This window comes from Pelmatolapia mariae, linkage group LG6 (assembly GCF_036321145.2).
Source record: "Pelmatolapia mariae isolate MD_Pm_ZW linkage group LG6, Pm_UMD_F_2, whole genome shotgun sequence".
Classification (NCBI taxonomy): domain Eukaryota; kingdom Metazoa; phylum Chordata; class Actinopteri; order Cichliformes; family Cichlidae; genus Pelmatolapia; species Pelmatolapia mariae.
The window spans coordinates 7,794,041-7,817,969 of NC_086232.1; the positions used below are offsets into that span (position 1 = coordinate 7,794,041).

The 23,929-nt window shown below is 45.0% G+C and overlaps 1 protein-coding gene across 1 annotated transcript; it reads right to left on the reverse strand.

Annotated features, from left to right (window-relative positions):
* Positions 1 to 1,003: 1,003 nt before the first annotated feature.
* LOC134628929 (mitoferrin-2-like) lies at positions 1,004 to 23,903 on the reverse strand. The gene is made up of 4 exons (XM_063475766.1): positions 23,428 to 23,903; positions 5,052 to 5,280; positions 4,668 to 4,724; positions 1,004 to 4,261 (listed from the first exon to the last, which is right to left on the reverse strand). The coding sequence occupies exons 1-4, from the start codon at positions 23,761 to 23,763 to the stop codon at positions 3,681 to 3,683; spliced, it is 1,203 nt and encodes a 400-aa protein (XP_063331836.1). The 5' UTR covers positions 23,764 to 23,903; the 3' UTR covers positions 1,004 to 3,680.
* Positions 23,904 to 23,929: the final 26 nt, after the last annotated feature.

The following is a 23,929-nucleotide window of genomic DNA, read 5'->3' on the forward strand; positions in this document are numbered from 1 at the left end:
CTCAATTTCAGCTGTGAAGAGAAGACTTCAAGCTGCATGTCTGGCAGCAAGAAAGCCATTGCTAAGACGTCAGAATAAGGCAAAGAGGCTTGCCTGGGCCATGAAACACCGACACTGGACTACTGAAGACTGGAAAAAGGTCATATGGACTGATGAACCAAGATTTGAAATCTTTGGTTCAACGGTGTGTCGAGTAGGCAAAAGGATGGTTCCAGAGTGGGTGGTATCAACTCTCAACAATGGAGGAGGACGTGTGATGGTCTGTGGCTGTTTTGCTGGATCTAGGATCGGTGACTTGTACAGAGTGAGAGGCACCCTGAACCAAAACGGCTACCAGAGCAGTCTGCAGCACCATGCAGTACCCTCTAGTATGTGCCTAGTTGTTCAGGGGTTCATCCTACAGGAAGATTATAGCCCAAGCTATCCCAGAACTACATCAAGAAAAAAGAACAAGATGGTAGGCTTGAAACCATGAAGTGGCCAGCACAGTCTCCAGAGATAAACCCCATCGAGATAGTTTGGGATGAACTGGACAGAAGAGTGAAAGCAAAGCAACCTACAAGTGCTGCATGTTTATGGGAACTTCTGCAACAGATATGGTAAGAACTCTCTGAACAATATTTGATTTCTATTGTAGAAAGAATGCCACAGATGTGTTCAGCTGTTATAGCTGCCAAAGGTGGCTACTTTGATGAGTCAAAGGTTTAGAATAAATTTTGGTCTAGAAATTGATTCCATTTCTTTTCAACTGCAATTGCTTATTTGTGCTATGCTTTCATTTTAGAGTGCAATGAGACATCAAACTGTATAATTTTCAATAGAAAAACTGGAAAAATTGGGGTGTTCTAAAACTTTGGACCAGTAGAGACTGTGTGCGTGTATCAATCAATATCAAAAGAGGTATCTCTATCGATGAATAGTCTCCAGACTGTGCACATACTGAAGCGGTGTGTGGATGTTGTAATGTGAGGGTGAGGAAAAATAAGACCAGCAGACACATTGATAGCCTCAGCGCTTGGCGAGCCAGCACCAAGAGAAGACCCTGCTTCTGCGAGGAGCTGCCTTAGCGAGTTTATTTACAAGTCACAAAATACAGGCGTCTCTTTCAAACTGCGCACAAGCGTTTCACATTAGTGTTGCTATTTGACAAACCATCAGTTCATCCCCTCTACTGCTCAGTCTTTGGTTTCCCAACTTTGAAACGTGAGGATCAGTCCCACAATCATACTTAAATACTCTTTACCTATTTATTTTGTTCCACAGATACATAAGGTGTCGCTGCTCTTAAAATAATACAGTTTGGTTTTTTCCTCTACCTTCCAGGTGAGGATTTTGTGCACTACAAAAACTTGCATTTTTACAGCACAGTTGACAAAACTTACAGTTCAAATTTATATCATTCAGCATAGAAGTCAGCCTCATATTTGGAGCTTTAACAATCTATTTATGCATGTTATTACAATTTCTTTTTAGATTTATGGCTTCAAACACATTAAATCTATATCTGGTATACAGTTATCTCTGTAGTAGTTGTGCGTTGGCTGTATAGCGGCTAACTGTAGGCGTGTATTTAAATAGTTGCCTCGGTTTCTCTTTATTTTCCAAATTTGCTTTTCTCCACTAAATACGACAATAACTTTTAAGTTTTTCAAGTGCTAGAAAAAACAGAAAAAGACTCAACTAAATCATGACTGCGGTGATATAAAAACTGTTACCTTATTTGCACAGCTTCTACTAAAAATATGGTTTTCCGCACATCCACGTGTGCTAATGAGGGGAAAAAAAGGTTTAAAAATCCAGAAGCCTGGTCTCATGGCTGCAACAGAAAAAGCACTTTTCTAGAGCAAAGACATGAAGTGACAAGATGACCTTGGCAAAGGAAATAAAAAGTCCAATAAATTCATACTTTTTTCCTCCTCAAACTGTTTTCCAATTAAAGGACAACAGCTGTGCTAAGATTAAATAAACTCAGTCACAACTGACCTCAAAAAAATTGAGTTTACACGCACGCACGTCCACTCAAGTGCTAAATCTTCCATCCAAACCCAATTCTGTTTTCCAAAACAGAAACAACAACTTATAATCTGTGTGTCACACACGTGAAAGAGAGGGTTAGGTAAAATAAAGGTGATCCCACACTAAAGTCACTTATTTTGAGCCAAGCGTTACTGTACATTTGACAGTACTGATTCAGAAACCCAACACTGTGCAAAAAGAGGACATCACAACATTGCACAACACCTCCTTCAAAGGAACTCTGTGGACATGAACCAGAACAAAGTTTTGATCCGGAGGAATCAAATCTCTGCATCTGATGAAGAGGCGGCCTGACCTGGCCTCAAAACACTGCTCTGCCGGATGTCCCTCAAAGTTATTCAAGGCTGTGAGCTACGAAGCTAAAGTTCTTGTTTTGAAAGTTTCATCTAATCTCCAATTGTCCTCAAGTTTTTAGGATAGCAATTAAACACTGCACCCCCCTGTGGTCAGAGGGTGCAATGGCAGTAGCGCTTTTAACCAAACCCCCTCCCCAACATGTGCAGTCGGGAGATGTGTCTTAACTAAGCCACAGTGCAGCTCTTAAGTAACTTAACCTGCTGAGATTTAAGGCCATTCTAGCATCTTCCCATCAGTGTGGGACTTTTTACCCTTTCTGGGGTATTTATACAATGTTACAATCAAAACTGAGTTCATTAGAAGTGAGTATAAACACCCTCAAACTAAAGCTCAAAGCCATCACTTCAACCTGAGTCATTTTTTTTTTCCAAACATACATAAGAGTCGGGGGGGTCCTTAATGGGTGGGCCCAATCCAGACTTAATTTCAGTGTGTTAGCAGTGCTTCCCACACACTGATTATTTGGGCAGGCTGCCAGGCGTATTTGGTGACTCGTTCAAGGGTTTATTTATTCATTTATTCTCTGATCATTTGAGAGAACACCACCTTAACCAATTTACCAGTGGTCCCTCTCACTTATTTAGAAAGTTGATTTTCTGATAACTACGCCATTGTGCTGGTTATCAAGATCATTAAGCTACTTCTTAAAGGATGAACACCAATTTACGGTTTCTGGAGTTTTGCAGCTGTCAGCTCCAGAGACCCATCAGGATTGAGGCGGAGTCTCATTGGCGATGCAGCTCATTGCACCATAGTTTATGGTGTCATGAGTTAGTGGGTAAATAAAATATCTGTAGAGGTGTTAATAATTTGTTAAACAAAGGGTACATGGAACTCGTTAGCAGTAGACACTCTCTGCCACAACTAGAAACAACATCTGTGGGAAACACTGCTCAGCCACAACAAATGATTTCCTTTCTGGATGCCCATGCTGAGAGTTTGTTGGGTCAAACACTAGTAAAAGTAAAAAAAAAAAAAAACAAACAAACCAAAAGAAAGTTGGAACCAGAACCTGTTATTTCAGGGCAATCTTCTTACAGATGGACATTCTGCCAACCCTCTATAATGAGAGGCTACTTTTGTTGGTTGTAAATGTAGTCACCCGCTTTGAATAAGAACAGATATCATAATTGATATCAGTAAACAAGATGATAACTGACTTTCTGCTCAAAGAATCAGAAAGAATTTTTTAACCTTCAGATTTTCAGAAATCACCACCCATAACAGTGATCGCTACGGTGCAATAAACCTCTGAAATGCTAATACCCAGTCGTGTTTCCAGGCGCTTATTTGTCTCCATCCCGATCTCCATGCAGCCTTCTCTCATGCTGCCGTTTGGTGAGGATGTATTTGAAGAACTCGTAGACAGACCAGCTGATGGCAGTAGAGGGCATCTGGTAGATGACCCGGGCTTGGACGCCTTTAAAAAAGGCTGGAACGCCTCCCATCCTATACACCGTCCGAAAAGCCTCCCCCAGGCCAGAGATTTGGCGGCTGCCAGAGGCCGACGCAACCGCTCCGGCTCCTGTCGCTGCCTCTGCCTGGATCACGTGAATAGCCCGAGCCTCCTGCGTGTTGAGAAGGGTCTTGCAGACATCGAGGGGGGTAGTGGCAGCAGCAGCCAGGGCTCCAGCAAGAGCACCGGAAACAACGTGGGAGGAAGGGTTGTACTGTCTGTGGGGGTTGAGAAGCTCCTGCAGGTACTCATAGGTCATGAAGTGGAGCGCCTGGAAGGGCACGTTCATCGTCAGCTGGGTGGTGTAGCTGCGGTAGAAAGCAGCTGGGCCCTCGTGTCTCAGCAGAGAACTCACACAGTCCACCACGCCACGATAAGGTGAGTTAAACATCTGCATTCGCTGCTTCACAACTAAAAGAAAAAGACAGGACACAGCTTCCTCAATCACATTCAATAACACCTGATCAAGCACGTGTTTTCTATGATCTAATGACCATTTCTTATCAATCCATCCAATCATATTCACACAGAATTGCAACAAAATGTTAACCTTCTCAAGTAAACGCATAACCCCGTGTAACTGTCATCATCAGACCGGTCTGTTGTAAAAAGCTTTTTTATTGTCTGCAGCTTGAGCCTGTAGCTCCACCAAGTGTCCTAATCACAGAAACACCACATGGTCTATAATGACCTGAAGTAGGCTGAGGTTCTTTAAATAGGTCAACACTAAGTCTTTACTGTGCAGAATGTATCACATGTGACTGTGTGCACATCAGCTGAGCTGACATAAGCAAAGAGATGGAGGAGGAGAGTTTACCTTCAGCTGGGTTCATGATGGCATCGTGCAGCACTGTGGCCATGCAGCCCGCCACTCCTGCACAACAGACAAAAAAAAGTTTTAACCACAAGATCTCGCAGCCTCTCCAAATATTTTGAACACATTACAAGGAGTGTGTTAAAAACGTTAGCATAACTGGCTCTAGTTTAATTGAAAAAAATAAATTTAAAAAATTGTATAATCAAACTGACAGTAATAAACAGTCACACAGTCAGTGTAACTTCCTTCTACCAAATTCTACTGAATTCATTTCCTGTTTCTTTATTCTTCTGTTCTTTAAAATAAAGAAAAAAAAAGAAAACACAATCAAACTTCTGCACCATTGATTATAAGTCAAAGTTTGCTGACTGGGAAACATCTTACCATTGGCAAAGTGGCTGTTGGTGCCAGGATGAATAGCGTCACTGAGCGAGAACTTTATCTTCTCATAGCACGCGAAGTAGAGAGCATGGGCAGGCCCCGCTCCCACTGCCAGTACGTTCACGCCTCTGATCGGCCTCCACACGCCCTCGGTCTGTACAATCTGCCGCAGGGCATCCATCACGTTCCTGTAGCGTGCGCCCGGCTCTGGGTGCAAGCTCTGCATGCGAGTCTAAGGTAATGGGGGGAAAAATAAATAAATAAACAATGAATAATGTTACAATCTGTATCCCACCTTTTAACGTTCCGGGTGGGAATAATAAGTATTTTTCAAATAAATACAAACTTGTGTATTTAAGCCCACTCAATTTTATAAACACTTGAAATTGGATATTGTGATATTTCCTTTTCAAAGTTAACAGGTGTACTTTTGCATTCTTGCAGAAAAGATGCAGGAGAGCAAAGAGAACAAACAACCCAAAGGAAAAAAAAAAAAGAAAAAAGAAAGTGTTACATGGCCCCTTTCTGTGAGCATAACCATTATAAACACTTATCCCTCTGTCAGGGAAACTGAACAGCTAACAGGACAGTGGACAGTTGGCGCAGTAGGTAAGCGCTGATGTAGATGATTAATTTTAGGTTTGCCTATTCCGTTTGTGGTTCTTACTATGTTGGGTATTTGATGCTGCAGTTCCTGATACAACACAATAAAGTTACTTTAATCTTTAGAAGAGGCTCTTGCATTTTGAAAACTGCACCTTTTTAAAATGACGACCGTATAGGAAGCCTGTCATAAACAACAAAACCCACAACTCCTAATATAGTAAAGGATTGAGACAAAATGATGTTGGATGACAAAGATGGCGCGGTTTAACTTCTGTGTCCAAATATCATGCAGTATGTGTCATTTTGACAGCCTTTTCACTGGAAATCATCCAGTGTTTATGGAAGTACATATCACTGTAGAAAATGTAACTGCCAGTGTTTTTGCCCATGAATCAGTACAACTGTTCACTGGTCGACAATAAATGAATCTGACTACCTAAGTAACAGACAGGGATGTGTGTGACAAGTCGACCAGTCAAGCAATCATCGCTATTGTCACTAGTCGGTATCACATATACTAGTTGTTTTTACTTCACGCCCAATGCTGGTAAATAGTTGTGTAATAGTTGTGTCTTACTGTTATGCAGCCATCTGCCAACAGATGGAGCGTTGTTGTTGAGAAACACCGTAAATCCCTTAATCTCGGCCTGATCTTTTTGTTAATGCTATCATTGAAAGTTTAATTAAAAGGCGAAAGAATAAGACTGTGGATATATGCACTGGAAATGCGCCTTCTCTGTAAGGTGAACTAGGCTTTCTCTTAGCGATAGTGTGAGGAGTTCAGTCATTTGGGAGGGGCTCAGAGTGCAGCCGCTGCTCTGCCACACCAAAAGGAGGCAACTGAGGTGGGCACCTCTTGGGTAAGGTGTTCCGACTGGGCCTTTCTTACTGGGACTAGGCCCCGGGGTAGACCTGAGACTTGCTGCTGTGAGAATCAAAGGAAATTGCTTCATTATTACAATATATTTCATAGCCTTGCCAATAGCATTAATCACACAGCTTATAGCTTTAAGTTGGCCTTGAAACATTTAAACATACTGACACCATATTAATCTCTCACAGGTGCAGTCATAACCATTTTATATTGTTATATCTTTACACACATTGCAGCTCCATGGTCTTAAAGAGTTGAAGCTTTCCCAGGTAAATAAAGGTCACAAGCTTCATTCAGCGCGATGTCTGGGTGATACATTGGTAAGGAAGTGGGGAGCTTAAGAAAGATTGCACACATGCTTACAAAACACATATACATTACATATAACTTAGAAACAGATTTAAGAAGAGGCCTGAAGGCACTCAGTTAACATACTGCACTGGAGGTTCTGTCTTGACAACAGGTGACGAGTGGAGAAGACCAGCCCCTGGAGACCACAGAGGCCTGAGTTTATTGCCTTCTTTGGAAGAAGATGCCAAAAGGGGAACTCCTGTGTCTGCAGTTAATTCTTAAAATACATAAATGTTCTGTACATGCAAATTATGTGATTGTAAACGCAAGAGGGGGCGTCATAATACTCTGATGATATAAAAGCAATCTGAAGTATAATTTTGGCGAAGACCCTCGCTGATGTATGCAGTGATTGTCTTCCCGCGCGTGAACTTCAATAAAGATTGCTTTGACCCAAATCTTCTGGACTGTCCTGGTTTTGTACTCTCCACCAATTTCGGACCCTTAACAATTGGTGCATTGGCCGGTGTTGGTTCAGGAGAGAGTGTTTGTGGACGTCCGAGGGGGTCGCACAATCAGGAGGCAGTGATCGATTTGAGTGGACAAAGGGCAGCCCATCTCACAAGGTAGGCACTACCTGTTGAAATATTCCGAAGTGTGCCAAATTGGATGATTGAAATTGATGTCTACTCATTTCATTACTGGTAAATGTTTGTGTTGTGAGCATTTCAGAAGGTTCTATGTAGAATAGAAGTCAGTGAAACAGAGAAGACAATTAAGTAATGTTATAAGGATTATGAAGAAGTAATAAGTGTATGGAAAAGTGAATTGAAATACGGTTAAGGAATTACAGTGGTAAATGAATGTAGTAGGACAGGGAATTAGTGAATTTTGTGACATTAATGTCTACATTGATTATAAAGCCGGGCTTGGACACCGATTTGGTTGGTTTTGTGGTTTTGTGGGGTGTCTTCAAAAGTACTTAAATTTCTGTAGAACGGAACTCTGGGAGTTCTAAGAAGTGCATTGCTCAGAGGTAACGCTTGCCAAGGTCAAGGACGCTTAGATCTTGTCCTCTTTTGAGGGATAGTCAGTTGGTCACTGTGGAGCCTGGGGCACTCCTGAATAACTAGTGGTTGGACCACTTTGCCGTCCGGGACGGTATTTTGCACTTTTTTGGTCGATAGAAACCGGGTTTCGGGCGTGTAACGTTACAATTATAACTTCGGGGAAGTATAGTTGGTTGCCGCTTTTAAATTATGTTAGATTTTTAATTATCTGACCACGGCCCGGGGCCGAGACTGGTTTTAATTGATTACAAAAAACTCAGGGAGTTCATCGGTTGGACCGTTAAAGTTAAATTTTTCTAAATTCGGTAGGTTGTTCGCTTTAAGGCCTTGTATATATTTGTATATCTTATAAGACGTCTCTAGGTTATATTTTGTTGGTACAATATTTCTGTTTGTCTACATTTTCTGTCTGCCAAGGGCACTGCAGCTAGTTGGTTATTTTTACACTGTGTGTGTCTGTGTCTATGTAAATTAGGTGTCTCTGACTTACTTGAAGTTACATTTCCGGTTTACTAATGAGTGCCTAATGACTGCCTGCACAGCCTGGGTTAAAGACGACTTGCTGGTGTTTTAAGGAAAGAATTACTTTAATTTTTACTTGGTTGTTAGTACGTCTGTTCTATATGGTGTTTTAAGGAAATAACTTTTATTTTACTTTGTTTATATTACGGTTGTTAAAATTATTGTGCATTGTTCTAGCTTCTATTTTTCTCGTACCGGAACTATTTCACTCTTGAAGTACTTCATAGCACTTGCGTTTTGTAGTTTCTTTGTACTTTTATTATTTTAAGTATACAATATAAACTTTACACATACACACATGCCTGATTCTGGCTATTGCTTACTTCAACATACGCCGATAGGTGAGTTTTATGTTGTAACCTGTCGATGTCACCTTGTCTCTTCAGACATTACCTACGGTTTTAAAGTTACCTCACTGATAGACAGATCAGAAGACAGATTAGTAGACTTTGCATGCAGTTGTGTCGTTATATTTACTGCTATTCGATTGTACTGTAGAGAACATATAAACTTAAGCCCCACTGACGCAGAACGGGACTTTGCTATATTTTGTGCAACGGCATTCAGGGACTTTAACATTCTGTTTGAGTGGCGGGGATAACTCCCTGCCTCATTTGGCTCGCATGTTTGATAGCGGCTCTTGTGTGGTTGAATATACATGGACAGGTGATATTGCAAACGTCACCTGTCGTTGTGAAGCTCTGCTTTCAGACGTTCGTTATGGTTTTTCAGTAACTGCAGTAATAAGAAATTCGCAACAACTCCTATTAGACTTTACCAATCGCAGTCTGATTATTTTTCGGGCACTGGAATTATACTGTAATCCCTATACTAATCCCGTTGAGGCGGAACGTGACTTTCCGGACCTGTGTGAGCGCGCTTTTCAGGATTTTGACATTAACTTCCAGTGGACGGGATAGCTCGCATTGTATTTGTGTGTGTAGGACATTGGACTGTCAGTCTTAAAGAACACACGTACATTTAATGGAGGACACACAAAATGTTGATTTGGAGTCGGTTAGTAGAAATATGACTGGATTCACTTTCAGTCTGGTGTTGACTCCAGTGACATATGGTGACACGTGGTGGGTAGAAACTGAACTGCGGGTTTGCTGTGAGGTTGGTCGTACAGATCATTACTTTAGTATCACTCTTAATTTGACTGAAACAGAATTCCCCCTGCTATTAAATGATTGCCTGCGTTTGGTAACCTCCCTGCGGGAGATTGTAGAATACAATAGCGAGGAGGCCGCAGAACTGTAGAGCTATAGGCCACTGTTGTGTTATAGGCCTATGTTTAATTTCCTGTTATATGTATAGTTTTCAGTTTCAGCTTCATTACATGTGCTGTGCAGCCTAGCACATGGTAGGAAGTAAATTAATTTTGTTTGCTATTTCTCAGAACACACATAACAATTTGAAAGAGGAAGATGTTCACTTTTGGTTACTGCAGCATAAAACTTATTCCTCTGGGGGAGGGTCTCTACAGGGCGACTCGGGTTTTCCATGGAGAACGGGCAGAAGCGCCTGACGACCCTGTAGATATTGAAGTGGCCACAACTATTACAGAAGCTGAAATTGTCTGGTGGCTGACCACGAGCTTTTCATTATTTAGCACTATAGTAGCTTTGTGCGAGGATGTTCAGATTTCCCCAGAGACATCACAAGATGAGCGACATGGAGAGTGACAGTAATAATGTTAATGTGGTGTTTTAGTAGCCTTGCATTTGCGGTAATAATGTGCTAGTTTGAAATATTGATCTGAAGCTTGTGCATAATTGCTTTAGCTGATAACGTCTGATGTATTATTATATGACATATATTGAAGAGATGCTTGGTCCCTAGACAGTTAGGGTGTGGTTCCCCTTTGCTCACTGGTGCGTGAATGGCAGTGCATCTGTTTCCTGACAGGCACACTGAGGTCCCTTGAGGGGTGCAGAAATAGTTTTATTCACATTGTGACACACAAAACCCAACCAAACACACTAACACAACCATGATTAATTGAGTGGTAGGTATTTCACTTTTTCTATATTTTCCTATGCTGACTGCCTTTGGGTAAGGGGTGAATGGGTGCCTGATGATACGAATGATGTGGTGGATCATGAGTTCACTGTGTGTGTGTGTCACCAAGCAGAATTAAAAAGAGGAAGTGACTGTTAGAGCGGACGGACGAGCACTGAGCTGAACTGGGAAGTGCCGGTGGGTGACTGAAAGGGAGGAGCCGACAGCAGCCATTTTGAAGAGGTAAGTGCTGTCTTACAGGAAGACACAAAATGGCTGACAGCTCAGGTACCGCACAGAGACGCTACAAAACATTGAAAGACCAGATGGAGGAGCTGAAAAAGGCCATAAGGATGGCCTGTACAGGTTCATCTAAAGCAGCTGAGAAGGAGTGTCGCGCCATGGAAGAAGAGGTAAGCAAAATTCTTGAATTACAACACAAAGGTTTAGATGAAAGGACACCACTGGACGCCGTGCTTAAAACAGAGGGAGAGAGATGTGAGAAGATACTGAAAAGCTTACAGGAGCAATCAGGAGGCCGCTCAGTCAACCGGAAAACAAAAAAGGAAATGACGGCCCTGAAGGCAATGCATGGGAACTGCTGCAAGTGGATGATGATGTGCAGTGCAGTGTCGTCCTGGATGAAGGAAAAAGTGGAAGACTATGATCGAGCAAAGGAAGAAGAAATGGCAAGTATAATGAAATTAATGCAGAAATTACAGGAAGATAATGGAAAGTTGGAGGACAAAATGATAAAACTGACGCTAAAAAGCGAAGGAGTGAATAACCCTCACACACCAACAATATATCCGTGGATCACTCAACTTCCCAGTGCCCCGCCACAGCCTGGTGGAGCCGAGGCTCCTCCCCCTTATGTGATGCCGGTAATGACCATAGAAGGAGGACAAGTGCATGGCCCTGGTGGACAAACTGGCATTGCGGTCGGAGGACTCGTAAATGTCCAGTACTCAAGCATGCCCGGGGCAACACAAGCTGAGGAAATGACGGCGGTGGGACAGCAGCACATGGAGAATGCAGGGACACAGACGGCCTGTACCGCAGGTCCAGGTGTGGAATCTTGTCGCCTGGCCCGGACGATGCAGGACTCAGCAGGAGAACCGGCAGCGACGGTGGTGTCTCACACCGAAGCCTTACCCGCTGCACCGACTGAAGAGGTGATTTCACCAGATGAAGAAGAAAGAAGGTCAGAATTTGCTGAGTTGCCGTTCCACATGGGACAGAGAGTGAGCCACCCAGGCAAGCAGTTCACACAGAAGAAGGACCTCTGGGACGGGCAAGTTCATGGGCGTATGCACGAGGACAGAGAGGCCCTACTGGCGGTAGTAGAAACGTTGACCGCCGCAAAGCAAAAAGCCCTGAAGGAACTTGCGGAGGAGGAAATGAAGGATCTCAAGCCTGGATGGAAAGGGAAAAAGGTACTGAGGAGAGTGATGGAGGAGGACGTAAAAGATCGCAAGACCTCATCGGAAGAGGAGGAGGACGAAGAACATGAGGAGACTGAAGGAAAAGGCGCCTGTGAGCAGGACAGAAATCTGGATTTGCGCAGTAGAACAGTGTACAGAGCCCCAGATGCAAAACCTAGGCCCACCGTCAAAGGGGAGCGCCAATCCATATTTGACACGTCAAGAAATTCAGGAAAGAATGGGAAAAGCAGAGAAGTGGAATTTGAGGATGAAGCCCCAAGACCAAGCCGTAACTTGCCGCTGATAATGGGACCCAAACATGAACCAATATACCGAGCATATAAGGTAAGAGATCTGGAGGCATTGGTTAGACAATTACCTCCCGTGACAGAAGGAGGAGCAAGATGGCTGAGGAAGCTGGGGGCGTTGACGGAAGGAGAGGAGATTGCGCTGGGAGACTTCCGCGCCCTCGCTGGGAGAGCGATGGTGGCCTGCGGGCTGGCTGACGTGGAAGAAATGGCAGGAACAACTGAATACGCCAACAACATGCCATATCGCAATGTGCGAAATGCTCTAGCGGACGCAGTGCGTGAGAAGTACCCGACCCCAAACACGGGAGCCATTCCTAAAATAGTCTGGGATCCACAATACACACCTTTAGAGTTTCTAGCAAAAGCAAAAGAGCAGTGGATGTCAGAAACAGGGATACATCCTGGTCAAGAGGGAGAATCAAGAGCGTGGTTCAGAGCGGCGGTGCTGGCAGGGCTGCCTCAGCAGGTGAGAACTGATTTGGAGAAAAATCCAGACTTTGCTGTGGCTGACTCCACCCAATGGGAGAGGCATGTAACGCATCGGTTGATGTTGGAGAAGGACGATGTGAACAAACAGAAAAGGGAGCTGGAGGAAGCGCAGGCGTGGCTGGTGAAGCTGCAGCTGGCGGAAGCAAAAGATAAAGCAAGCGAAAGAAAGAAGGAAAGCAAGGACGCCACAAAGAAAATGATGGTGGCGAAGCCACAGCCTGATCCCGTGCCTGAGTGGCCAGATCTGGACCCCAACCTTTATCCTGATGACCGCTGGCCCGTCAACGCACCAAGGCAGAGACAACCCGCGGGGAATTGGGGAGTGGCGAGAACATACAGAGGGCGTGGTGGTTACGCTGGGAGAGGACAAAGGGCTCGTGAAACGGGGAACCCCGGCAACACGTCTTGGAATGTCTGTTACAGATGTGGAGCTGACGGACATTGGGCGAGAGACTGCCCACAAGCGCTCCCGAACTATCGTGGGCGAGGCTACCAAACCCAGGCACGTGGAGCTCCCAGAGGAAGAGGTGTGTATAGAGGTGGACACCTAGCTCCTAACCCAGGTGCAGCGCCACTCGCCCAGTATCCAGTCGCAGACTGGGGCTGGGAAGAGCAATATTGACGGGGCCCTGAGAAACCGGACGGTGTGGGAATGGCAGATCCCATGCTGTCAATGACTGTGGAAGGAACACCACTGACCTTCCTGGTGGACACTGGAGCGACCTACTCCACGCTTACATCCACACCAAACAGTGCAACCATCTCTGACCACACTGTGAGCGTGGTTGGTTTCTCCGGGGTTCCAATGACTCTGCCACTAACTGATCCAGCACTGACTGAGCTGGGAAAACAGACTTTGAAGCACAGATATGTGGTGTCGCCGCAGGTACCAGTAAATCTCATGGGCAGGGATCTGCTCGTGAAGCTAGGAGCTACTATCACCTGTTCCGCAGATGGCCTGACGGTTACTTTGCCAGGCGGAAACCAGTTCCCGTGCCTGGGGACACTCACAAAGACTCAATATCTGATACGAGACTGTGAACAAGCTACAGCTGACATCTACTGGGGGAGGCTGGTGGAAGACGGCATTCTGAGACAATATGAGCTGTGGAGACCCTGGATAATGAGCCTGGCCGTCTACACCCCGCCGCGTGACCCTTACCACGTCACTCTGTTTTATGATAGGGACGACGATGACACGTACCGAGAAAATTTTGAAAATGACCTCGAAGGTCAAATTTGGAGTGTGCGTTGCCATAACATTTATGTGGGCCCGGAAGGGGTAGCAGCGGCTGTAAAATTGACGGAAGAACAACTGCTTTGGTACGTGATGGGCTCCGATTCAGCTCCCCATGTCACTTTGGCGGTCCACGTCGGTCATCAGGCCAGAGAGTTGGGTCCGATGGTCAAGCGAGCCCTGGATAACAGCTGGTGGCAAAGTACTCAAATCCCAAATGTCTGGTATGCACCACAGTGCAAAACCTACCGAATCACCTGTCTGTCTAACGACGCGGTGGTTGTAGAACACAAAGAAATTTCAAGAACACACGGCAGGGAAAAAACAGACCACCCTGACGCAGTTGCAGCACTTTCACAGCTCCCTGACTGTTTGTGGTCAACAGGGCCCACGGATGTTGGCCTGGCCAATTGTTCACCCGTCCTGTTTCAGCTGAAATCGGAAGTGCCAATTGAGAGACCTCAGTATAGACATAAACCAGAAGCTGAGGAAGGCATTGCAGAAACAATTGAGGGGTTGCTGAAAGTAGGTGTGCTCGAGCCTTCTCAATCATACTGGAACACACCTATTCTCCCAGTAGAAAAGCACGGGACAGGCAAATACAGGATGGCACATGATTTGAGAGCGATTAATGCAATACTACGTACAGACACCGTGCCTGTACCAAACCCATACACGGCTTTAACTGCCATCTCGTGGGAACAAAAGTGGTTTACATGTATTGATCTTGCTAATGCTTTCTTTTGTCTCCCTCTGCATGAATCACTCAGGGACATTTTTTCATTCACATACAGAGGACAGCAGTACAGATACACACGCCTGCCACAGGGTTTTGCCTTGTCTCCAGGCATTTTCAACCAGGTGCTGAAAGACGCGCTGTCACCGTGCCATCTGCCTGAAGGTTGTACACTCATTCAGTACGTAGATGACTTGTTAATAGCAGCCCCGTCCGCATCCGCCTGCACAGCAGCCTCTCTGGTGGTTCTGAACCGCTTGGCAGAATGTGGGTTTAAAGTAAGTAAAGAAAAACTGCAGCTGGTCCGACCGGAAGTAACATTTCTGGGCCGAGTCATCGCACACAGGTCAGTGGGTTTAATGAACACACACAGAGACCAGATTCTGACACACCCAAAACCAAGGACTGTGAAGGAACTCCTTTCCTTTCTTGGCCTGACAGGCTACAGCAGACAGTTTATCCCGAATTATGCGGGTAAGACGGCCCCCTTAAGGGACCTGATCAAAAAGGTGGGCGTTCGAAACCTTAAGGCAGAGCTACCATGGACACCACCAACAGAGACAGCATTCATCTCACTGAAACAAGACCTGTCCAGAGCAACAGATCTGGCCACACCCAACTATGATGAACCATTCTATCTTGATGTTTCTGAAACAAATGAGATTGTGAATGGCGTTTTGTTTCAGAAAAAAGGAGGAGGTAGGGATGTGCTTATGTATGTCAGTGTGAGATTAAATCCAACAGAGGCAAGACATCCCCCATGTACACAGCATGCAGCTGGGGTAGCCAAAATCATTCAGAAAACAGCACATGTAGTAAGAGAACATCCACTTAAAGTGCTCACCACACACAGTGTAGTAGCCTATGTAAACTCACAAGCCTTCACAATGACACCACTGAGACAACAGAGACTGAGCAAAGTCCTGGATGCTCCAAACTTGACGTTTACACATGAGGGCATAAACATGGCAGACTTGATGGGGTCAGGGGAACCACACGACTGTGCCAAAAGAGCTGAAGCTGAAGAGAAGGTCAGAGAAGATTTGAAAGCAGAACCTATCATAGGTGCGGAGGACTGGTTCACAGACGGCTGTTGTCACCGGGATGAAGAAGGACTGAAAGCAGGCTACGCGGTGGTTTCCAGAAGAGGACGACAGTATGAGGTAAAAGAAGCTGGAAGAATAGAAGGTCAGCAGTCAGCACAGAGAGCTGAAGTAATAGCCCTGACTCGAGCCCTGAGACTGGCCAAGAACATGAAGGTGAACATCTACACTGATTCAGCTTATGCATTCGGGGCAGCTCACGTGGAACTCGCTCAATGGAAGAGAGCAGGTTTCAGAACAGCAACCAATGCCCCAATATGCCATAAGAAGGAAATGGAGGAACTGGAAGACGCTCTGAACGACCCAGACATGGTAAGTATCATAAAATGTAAAGCACACTCTCAAGAAAACACAATGGTAGCAAAAGGGAACCAGAAAGCAGATGAAGCCGCCAAAGAAGCAGCAGGCTACAAAGGACGGAGACAGATGGTGGAGGTTATTGCTGAAGAAGAGCCAACCGTTAATGTGTTGGAGGAAGCCAGAAGGGCGCAGGAAGAAGCCACCCAGGAAGAAAAGGAGGTGTGGCAGGCCCGAGGAGCCAGAAAAGAAGGAGGTCTGTGGAGAGGGCCCCACGGGCGACCGGCTCTAACAGCCAAGCTGGCTGAAAAGAAGGTAAGTGAGGCACATGGACTTGGTCACGTGGGTGTGGCACAGATGGAGAGAAACTTGTGTCACTGGTGGCACCCTCACCTGAGAGACATGATAAAAGAAAAAGCCAGAACGTGTCTGATCTGTGGGGCACACAATCCAAAACCAGCGGTGAAGCCAGAACCAGGTAAGTTCCTCATGCCAGAGAGACCAGGAGAAGAAATTGTGATTGACTACACTGACATGGTGGATGGGGGACCAGGAGGATTGAGGTACTTGTTGGTATGTGTGGATGCTCTGACCGGCTGGCCAGAGGCATGGGCGACTAAAAGAGAGGACGCAAAAAGTGTGATTAAATGTCTGATTAACCATTACATCCCAAGGCATGGGTTTCCCAAGAGAATTAGATCAGATAACGGGACCCATTTTAGAAATAAGGATCTAGCAGAGGTGGAGAGAATGCTGGGAGTCCAGCATAAATTCGGGACAGTGTACCATCCTCAGTCCCAAGGAAAAGTAGAAAGAATGAACCTAAATTTGAAAAACAAATTGGCTAAAATCTGTGCACAGACAGGGTTGAATTGGGTTGCAGCCCTGCCAATTGCTTTGATGACCATAAGATGTTCTGTTAACCAATCCACAGGTTTCACGCCCTACGAGCTGCTGACAGGACGGCAGTTTCCGGCGCCTTGGACGGTGGTTCCAGCGACAGAACAGTCTAAGAGAAGTAACAAGTCTCATGCTGAATATTTTAATGAAGTAAAAGCTCTTGTGTCCAGTTTTACAAAACAGGTGACCGCCGGGAGGCCCACGGCAGAAGGAGAGGTTCCAGAGGCAAAAGCAGTGTGGCTGAAAGTCATAAAGAGGAAGTGGAAAGAGCCTCGCTGGACCGGACCCTATGAGGTGACGGCTCGGACGGCCACAGCGGTCCGTTTGAAAGGAAAAGGTGAAAATTGGTATCACTGGACGCAGTGTGCTGCAGCGGACGAGAGCCTGGTGGACAGCGACCTAGCTCCACCGAACACGGGGGCTGACGACAGCCAGAGGCAGAATAAATCCTCTCCCCCGTGCAACGGGCCGAACAGTAGTCTACCTGGGAGGCCGAAGCAAGAAGAACAGCAAAGGAGGAGATCCCCACGCCAACGCAAGGGAGTGGTAACACATTGAAGAAAAAAAAAAAAAAAAAAAAAGGGAAAGCATTTAAATAAATATATTTTGATAAAAGAAGTATAAGTCTCACACGACAACATGCACGCATTTGACATACAGGCACGTAGCAGGAGGCGTGAGGAGAGAAAATTGGTAAAAATGCTCCTCACAACCACATGGTTGTTATATAAGATAGTATTACTTTTGCTAATATGTATTTTTGTGTATTTTTGGCAGATAGCCTGGAACAGCCCACCCGAGCACGGAGGTCAGCCCAGCCCTCCACTGACTGAAAAACAGAACACTGAAATGTGGCCGTTACAGAGACCCAAACGAGAGGTATCAGGTAAAAGGGATGGGTGTCTCAGCGCTTATAATGGCATGGAATTGGACTACGTTAAAGGGTCCACGAGTTCATACTCTTTTGATTTGTGCGAAGTGATTAACTGCAAAGGCGCAAACAGCAGCTGGAGGGGATATGACGTGTGGATCTGCAGTCACCCGGATATTTGTACCCGGGGAGGGAACCCTCACTCCAGCCGGGGAATCCGCCCAGTGCTAGCGTCTTATACCGCAGGGCACTGGTGCATTCCTGGGTGGAGCAAGGTGGTAGCCTGGACTGGAGTGAAGTGGGAGCCACACGTTCCTGAAGGATTGAAAGGGATAGCCTTCCAGAGGGACTTTTCTGCCTCACAGAACCCTATCACCCTCTCTCTGGGACCATGGAGCTCTTTGCCCAGGTCAAATAGTCCGGGAGGCGTGTTCTACCTGGTGATTGGGGTAGATGTTTCAGGGACAGACCCGACAGGTGTGATTAGAGTGAATTTAGTAAACCCAAAGCCCAACCCTCCGGTCATAAATAGTACAGGGGATTGGGGAAACGGGTCGTTAACTGTTGCCCGTGAGGAGCAAAAGCGGCGAGTCCTGATTGTGGATTACACCAGGCTGAAGCCTCAGGACTTAATTGAACGCGCCACCGGTTTCAGTGACAGTAACCTGTGGCTGGACTGGGTGGCTCAAAATGCAAAAGAACAAGATGTATCTAACTGTGTTGCTTGTGCTTCAGCTAGGCCGCGCTTGTTTACAGAACCCGCTCCACTGTATCCAGAGGACAAATGGGGATATGACTGCATGCTACAAATCACAAGAGAAGCGGTGAGTACTGGCAATTGTTCAATATTGGCCAGCCTCTTCCCGCCAATTGATAAAGGTACAAAGGTAGGACCATTTAGACCCAAAAAAGATAACTATACTTGCTTTAAGTTTTCCACAGACAAAATAAAATACAAGCTGGGAGATATCGATCCCAGCTGGTGCGCTACGACGCTCACAGGAAGAACCACCAATGCAAAGAATGACTCAAACACAGTAATAGGTACATGGGCAAGAAGTGGGTTGTACTATTATTGTGGGGAGAGAACTCTTTTGGTCCGTGTTCCACTAGGAAGTGTCGGGACCTGTGCAATGGTAAGGTTGGGTGCTCAACTGATATTAATCGGCAACAGAGTGACAGCAATTCCCCAGAGTAACACACGCACACTGGCAGCCAGACGTAAGCGACATGTATTGGGTAAGGGGACACATGCATATGATCCTAGGATGAATTCACCCACCTGGATCGACTCCATAGGAGTGCCCAGGGGAGTTCCTAACGAGTATAAACTGGCAGATCAAGTAGCAGCTGGTTTTGAAAACTTACCAATCATTTCTGCTCTTTTTCCAGTGACCCCAAACAAGAATGTGGATAGAATAAATTATGTCCATTATAACCTGCTGAGACTCTCAAACCTGACCAGGGATGCCTTTGAGGGAGTGGCGGAGCAGTTGGGCCCGACCTCATTAATGGGGGTCCAAAACAGACTCGCTCTCGACATGGTTCTGGCCGAGAGGGGAGGGGTCTGTGCTATGTTTGGTGACCTGTGTTGTACTTTCATTCCTAATAATACTGCCCCAGATGGCTCAGTTACCCGAGCTCTGGAAGGTCTTAAAACGCTGTCAAGAACCATGCATGAAGATTCTGGAATTGAGAATCCCTTTGAGGGCTGGATGACATCCGTGTTTGGCCAGTGGAAAGGGTTTGTAATGTCTGCCATGTTATCTGTATCTGCTTTTCTAGGGATTTTGGTCACCTGCGGATGCTGTCTCATTCCTTGTGTCAGAGGATTGTTGGAAAAGGTAATTACGAGGGCAGTGGACCCCGGGGCGGTGACCCCGGTGTCTATGATGCCATTAATGGACGTAGAAACGACTGAGGGGGCCGAGGAGTGACACAGCACACGGTGTGGTGACCTCTTGTGGCAAGAGGTCAAAAGGAGGATTGTGAGAATCAAAGGAAATTGCTTCATTATTACAATATATTTCATAGCCTTGCCAATAGCATTAATCACACAGCTTATAGCTTTAAGTTGGCCTTGAAACATTTAAACATACTGACACCATATTAATCTCTCACAGGTGCAGTCATAACCATTTTATATTGTTATATCTTTACACACATTGCAGCTCCATGGTCTTAAAGAGTTGAAGCTTTCCCAGGTAAATAAAGGTCACAAGCTTCATTCAGCGCGATGTCTGGGTGATACATTGGTAAGGAAGTGGGGAGCTTAAGAAAGATTGCACACATGCTTACAAAACACATATACATTACATATAACTTAGAAACAGATTTAAGAAGAGGCCTGAAGGCACTCAGTTAACATACTGCACTGGAGGTTCTGTCTTGACAACAGGTGACGAGTGGAGAAGACCAGCCCCTGGAGACCACAGAGGCCTGAGTTTATTGCCTTCTTTGGAAGAAGATGCCAAAAGGGGAACTCCTGTGTCTGCAGTTAATTCTTAAAATACATAAATGTTCTGTACATGCAAATTATGTGATTGTAAACGCAAGAGGGGGCGTCATAATACTCTGATGATATAAAAGCAATCTGAAGTATAATTTTGGCGAAGACCCTCGCTGATGTATGCAGTGATTGTCTTCCCGCGCGTGAACTTCAATAAAGATTGCTTTGACCCAAATCTTCTGGACTGTCCTGGTTTTGTACTCTCCACCAATTTCGGACCCTTAACACTGCCCATGCCTAGTAACAGATTACCAAAGCAATGAGCAATATTTTCAGCCCCCTAACATGTCACAATCCTCAAATTTTTCCAGCTGATTTACAGAAGAGCAGAGAGCACATCTTCCTCTTTGCAAAATGTTCACATGGACTTTCCCGGTTTGTGCTTCTGGGAAACGATAACGCACACGGAATGTGCTCAGTCATCCACAATGTGAGCGGTGCATTCAAGACTGTTGTAGAACATCCACGTCCTCAGCACTGAGCAGCAAACAACAGCAGCAGCTGGTAGTAAAAAAAATGACAACAGTTCACCGGTTTATGTATTCAGCCTTACTTCACTGTATACCACTAACTCACTAGTGTCATCTTTGCCCTGCGAGAGAGCAAATGCCACCTCTGCTATCAAAGCAATCATCTCTGAAGGCCTAATGTAGCAACCTGGCAGCTGTTGCTAGGTTGCTACATTACCCTAAAAAACATTAATATCTACCAACTAGATAGACGGGGTAGCTTTGTGCAAACAGTCAAAGGGCAAGGTCAATTGTAGATACTGAAGAAACTACAGCAGTGCTTCCTCCCAAAGTCTGATTAAATAGATCAGAGTTTTGTAACATTTTGCAACATATTTCACCATTTTTTCAAAAGGTTTTTTTAATGGTTCACCCAGGAAAAAGTCTGCATTTATTTTTTTCCCCTAGCTTAAAATAGACGTTTATGTATGAAAAAAGCTCAAACTAGATATCTTGAGTCAACTGAGTAAATAAAACTCACTTACAAAAAAATTCCTGATATTATTTTGGTGAAAGAAAGTTCTTCCAGTTACACAGATTAGTAAGATGATGCTTTCTGCCTGCCTTCAAGCAATGAACAAACAGACACTGAATTTAGTGAGAAGAATAGACTGAAGCATAATGATCAGTATTACATAAAGATGCTGGCAGCTACATATGACGGCAGCAGGAAACAGATTGTGAAAAAACAAACCTTAGCAGTAAAAGGAAGTTGTCTTTTAAAGTTTACTGTAAAGAAAATCCAAACTTCCTTCAGACAAAAGATAGTCAACCACAAAGTTCTGTAATCCACTTCCTTCTACTTCAGCTTTGTTGCTGGAAGAGGGACACGGTCTTGAGACACATAAGGCCAGGAAAGGCTTGCGAAATTCTCAACTTAAAGTCTTTTTTATAAATTAAAACACCTGAAGCACATGTTTTTTTTGCTTCGCAAACACTAGATCGGCGGAGTCCCCCCCTCCCTTCCTGGGCAGAAGTTTCATAAGCTGACATCCTACCAGGAATGACATTAGGTCTGAATGTTAATTGCTCTATGTTTTTGTTAAAGGCTTTCTAAAAATGAGGAAGTGATCAACATCATTGTTTACCAATTGTTGCTCAGTTAAAATGACCTACACAGGACTTGTCACTGCAGCAGATTGCACATTTACATCCTTGTTAATAAGAATTTGAAATAACCACAAATCTGCAAGTCGGAACATTTTCTACAAACATCTGCTGATCATGGTGTGATTCTGATGAAAAGTCCTGCAAGGGAAAGCTTGAGCTTGTTTTCACCAAATCTTCGACTTGGAATTTATAGTGAATAAGCCTTTTGTTTGATTTACCACCGCTATAAGAAACCACAGAATTACTGCTTCTTTATCTCCTGATACAAAAAGGAAATAATAGGCCGCATACTGAGCACTAAGCTAACAAAGGAAGACACTGTCTTGATTGCTGAAATGCTTTTTGACTCCTTAGATTTGACTAGTCAGTTCCTCTTCTAATCCTTAAATGTACTCAACTGAACCTTTCTAGCTAAAGCATGGGACAAGCAGCTGTTCACAGTTGGCACAGACATTTATATCATAGGAAGACATGGTTAGAAAATCCTAAACTATCCAGTTATTCTGAGAAGCAAGCCTGTGCACAGTGCCACACCCTCTTCTGCCAAGGAGTGCTTCATTTAACTAGTGTGTCATTGACTTTTGCTCCAGTGACTAATGACCCAAATGAGTTACTCAGTTACTACAGCCGACTCTTCACCGTGGTTTTTTGACAGTTTCTACAAAGTGTTTTCCCAAAGTAAAGCAAAGAGTGATGTTGTCTACAACCATAAAGGTAGCTACAACAATGCAAATGAATGAAAGCAACAACTGTCCCCAGTATCGCTTTTGTTTAGTCCTCTATGGTTACGTCTTTGATATCAGACTTTGACCACATGTGAACTCCAAGGTTAATTCTAAAATCTCGCCTGTTGGATTTTCGTCAGGATTACTTTTACGATACTAACCATTTACTTAAAACGTAGCACAATTTTAGGCTTTGGACAAAGCAACACAAAATGTCCATGGAGTTAATGGGTTAAGTGATAACTTTCTTTAAGTGTATCGGACCCGTTGAAAAGTAGTGCTGTGTAGCAAGGTGTAAATTTACGAATCCACTTGAAATTGGAAAAAGAAAACACACCAAAAATGCGCATTTCAAACCCTGTGCGATAAAGGATGCATGTTAGGGACAAACTTTAACAATCTGGGACAAACTGAGGTGCCGTTACGACACTCCTTAACGGCACCTCAGTGAGCTACTATCAAGCCTAACTCATTACTTATCTTTCCAAATCAAAGCTAGGGTAAAGGTAAACATACACACTAATATTAAGCTTCCCACTGCGTCCGCCTGAGAATCCTGGGTTTTATAATTTTAGGTTTAGGTAAGGTAGCTGATTTAACTGACCTCTGTTAGCAAGGTTACCCCCTGTTAGCCTGTTAGCTTGTAAGCTAGCGTTAATCGAGCTCAGGCTTGTAAAGAGGCCTGCGCCAGGCTCGGCTTTATACAACCAGTTGCTACCCCTCAATGTTGCAAAAACAGAGCCCGACAAACTTTAAAACTCGTAGCCTATTATATTCCATCGCTCTTATACCTTGACACAGTCGATGGGATACATAACGCAGTGCTCCATGATTCCAGCAACGGCACCTGCCAACATGTGTGTGCTGGTGGATACTCCTTGAGGCAGTCCTTCATAGTCTACTTCTGTCTCGACAGAAGTCAAGGTCTCCGGATTAGACCGATGCGACACCGAGACAAAGTCCTGTTCCCCCGCCATTCTGGATGAGACATGAAATCCTCCCGATGTTCCCAGCAGTCTGCCGCCCAACCATCGAATCTCTGCCCTGGCTGCAGCGCCAGTGACCCGGCTATCGACGCCCGCTGCTTCCACGGACGTTCGCCGGGACATGAAACCATCCGCTTCCATTCAGGTAAGTTACTTTCGTCCTACTGATATGGACAAATCCGGCGGCCCGCCTATTGGCGCGTTCTTCCCGGCAGCTTATGAATGCAGGCCGGGGACAGAAAGTGCGCGGCAGCCAGCTGCAGAGAGACCGGGAACCGGGAGGAAGGATGGGTTGGTTGTGAGTGTT